Source organism: Cervus canadensis, chromosome 26, assembly GCF_019320065.1.
Source record: "Cervus canadensis isolate Bull #8, Minnesota chromosome 26, ASM1932006v1, whole genome shotgun sequence".
NCBI classification, from domain to species: Eukaryota; Metazoa; Chordata; class Mammalia; order Artiodactyla; family Cervidae; genus Cervus; species Cervus canadensis.
Window position 1 is genome coordinate 25,892,917 of NC_057411.1, and position 2,659 is coordinate 25,895,575.

General features: G+C 47.3%; 1 protein-coding gene across 1 annotated transcript; it reads left to right on the plus strand.

Annotated features, from left to right (window-relative positions):
• The first annotated feature begins 211 nt into the window (after positions 1 to 211).
• Positions 212 to 2,296, plus strand: LOC122428192 (growth-regulated protein homolog beta-like). Its single transcript, XM_043448018.1, has 4 exons — positions 212 to 387; positions 471 to 594; positions 707 to 790; positions 1,535 to 2,296. Exons 1-4 carry the CDS (start codon positions 297 to 299, stop codon positions 1,548 to 1,550), a joined length of 315 nt encoding a protein of 104 aa, XP_043303953.1. The 5' UTR covers positions 212 to 296; the 3' UTR covers positions 1,551 to 2,296.
• Positions 2,297 to 2,659: the final 363 nt, after the last annotated feature.

Consider the following 2,659-nt stretch of genomic DNA (forward strand, 5'->3'; position numbering starts at 1 on the left):
ACCAGGGTGGCCTGAGACGCACAGCCCCCATCCGGGCTGGAGCCCCAGCGTGGCGGCGACTCACCGTCGCGTGGGGATTTGGGTACGGGGATGACACCCCAGTGCGCTGATTACGCGTGAGACGGGCGGGGCCGCCCCTTCCTTCCGGACCTGGGATTTCCCTGACCCCGGTGCTAGCAACTCCCATCCGATCAGGATAAAAGGGGTTCACCCGGCTTGGGGAGCCACAGAGCCCGCTCAGCCAGCGCTCCCGCCAGCCTTCCCGCAACAGACACAGACCCTCCGAGCTGAGACCCATGGCCCGAGCCGCGACCGCCGCCGCCCCCCGGCTCCTCCGCGCCGCGATGCTGCTCCTGCTCCTGGTGGCCGCCAGCCGGCGCGCAGCAGGTGAGACGCGGATCCCTAGGGCGGGACGGGGGTGGGTGGGTGCCCGTGAGGACAGCCCCTAACACACCCTGTCCTTCCCGCAGGGGCGCCCGTGGTCAACGAACTGCGATGCCAGTGCCTGCAGACCTTGCAGGGGATTCACTTCAAGAACATCCAGAGCGTGAAGGTGACGCTCCCCGGCCCCCACTGCGACCAAACCGAAGTCATGTAAGTGTCACTTCTGCTGCTGTCCTCCTTATACCACCCCCCGTCCCGATGCCCTCACCCCGTCCCCCAAATGGACCTCCCATCTCACGTGGATTCTCCCTTCTCTCTGCAGAGCCACTCTCAAGACTGGTCAGGAAGTGTGTCTCAACCCCGCCGCCCCCATGGTTAAGAAAATCATCGATAAGATGCTAAACAAGTGAGTTGTGGTTTTTATTGGTCGTGTGACTGGAGTCATTCTGCCTGCTGAAAATTATATCAGAGAAACCTAGGATTTAGCTGAAGGAATGAAAAATCACAATTTCAGAATTGAATTTGCCATTTAGGTCATTAATCTGCTCCGATGCCAGAAAGACATTGCCAGTGCTTTCCATCATGGCCCCTGATTCTCCCCATTAAAATGAATGTGGGTTAAACCGCTTTCATTAAAATTCACACTGGTGTTGGCTAGTTCAGTTCAGTCGCTCAGTGGTGTCCAACTCTTTGTGACCCCATGGACTGCAGCACACCAGGCCCTCCTGTCCATCACCAATTTCCGGAGTTTACCCAAACTCATGTCCCTTGAGTCTGTGATGCCATCCAACCATCTCATCCTTTGTCATCCCCTTCTGCCTTCAATCTTTCCCAGCCTCAGGGCCTTTTCAAATGAGTCAGCTCTTCCCATCAGGTGGCGGAAGGATTGGAGCTTCAACTTCAGCATCAAATAGAATTGGTTATTTGTAGCCAATAATACCTTGAATACTGCAGGCTCCACCTCCATTCCTGAATAAGAGTATCAGAGAGCCTAGAGGCATCTGCCACACAGGTGGCAGGCAGTAACCACCTGATGCCAGGCTGGGAGGACTGGACTCAGAAATCTCTGGAACCCAGGGAGAGGGAAAGGAGAAGGGTGCTGCTTCAGTCTTCTGGAGCAACTACTAAGGAAGACCTTTTCTTCTTGCAGGGCCACCTCCAACTGACCAGGTGGAAAACGGAGGCTCTTGGATGGCTGTTCCAGAAGCAGGCCCTGCCCCTACAGAAATCAAAGAGGGAAAAGAGGAATCACCAGCTCCTAAGGCCACCTGGATCAGGCTTAATATGTTCGAACATCTCTTAGGAGGGTTCTTCTACTTATTTATTTACTTATTTATTTATTTATGTGTTGCTTGGGTTTCAAAGATTCTATGTTAATATTTACATGTGACATGATTAAGGATGTGATCACATCTATTTGCACATCCTATCATTATTGGCATTATTTATTTTCTGAAAAAAAAAGTTTATTTAGTCCTGATTCTTACTGAGTTTGAAGTAGAAGGTTTGCAAATGTTTGCCAGTCATTAAATTAATATTTCTGAGGAGCCCACATTATGCTGGCCCTTGTGTCAGAAGCTGGAGGGTGGAAACAGATAGCGAACTCATTGTCGGGTGGGGGGATGCATGTTTTTGTAAATGTTTTTGTAAATGCATGTGTTTGTAAATGTTTAAAAGAATGTTTGTTATTTATTGAAATGATTTCACAGTATGTGGTCAGCATTTCTCCTGTTGAAACCTTAAGAGCTGCAATGTTCTAAATACCCTTTGGACATTTTATGTCTTTCTTGTAAGGCACAATGCCTTGTTTCATGTTAATTATGCAGTGCTTTTCTATGTCTGAGAAAAGAGAAGTTTAAATATTTATTGATGTTTTTACAAAGAACATGAAAATAAAATATTTCAAACTAAACACTGTTTATTTCATTTTTTTCTGAGGAAAAAATTCTACCTTTACTGGATAAATCTGATTATTTACATCAACGTTTCTTAGCTTCTTTTTCTCCTCTTGGACATTCATTTGCTACACAGATAAATCAATCTATAAGTTATATTTAATTTCATCTGCTGATAGCTGTCCCTCCCCTTGGCTCTCACCAACCCAAGAATGTGCTTTTCCAAACTGTACACTGGCCCCTTCCCCTTAGTGTGAGAGTCGCTATAATATTATGAGAGCAATAATAATATATTGCTGTTTTTTATAAGGAGCTTCTTGCTCCCTTGCTACTCAAGTATACCTCTTTAAAAATTTCTTTTTTTAAATTCTTGTAGCTAT

Excerpts from the sequence above, each read along its gene's own strand:
- LOC122428192 (XM_043448018.1), top strand. The coding sequence starts at position 297 with ATGGCCCGAGCCGCGACCGCCGCCGCCCCCCGGCTCCTCCGCGCCGCG. Across the intron at positions 388-470 it reads CGCCAGCCGGCGCGCAGCAG|GGGCGCCCGTGGTCAACGAA; the intron begins GTGAGACGCGGA and ends TCCTTCCCGCAG. Across the intron at positions 595-706 it reads TGCGACCAAACCGAAGTCAT|AGCCACTCTCAAGACTGGTC; the intron begins GTAAGTGTCACT and ends TTCTCTCTGCAG.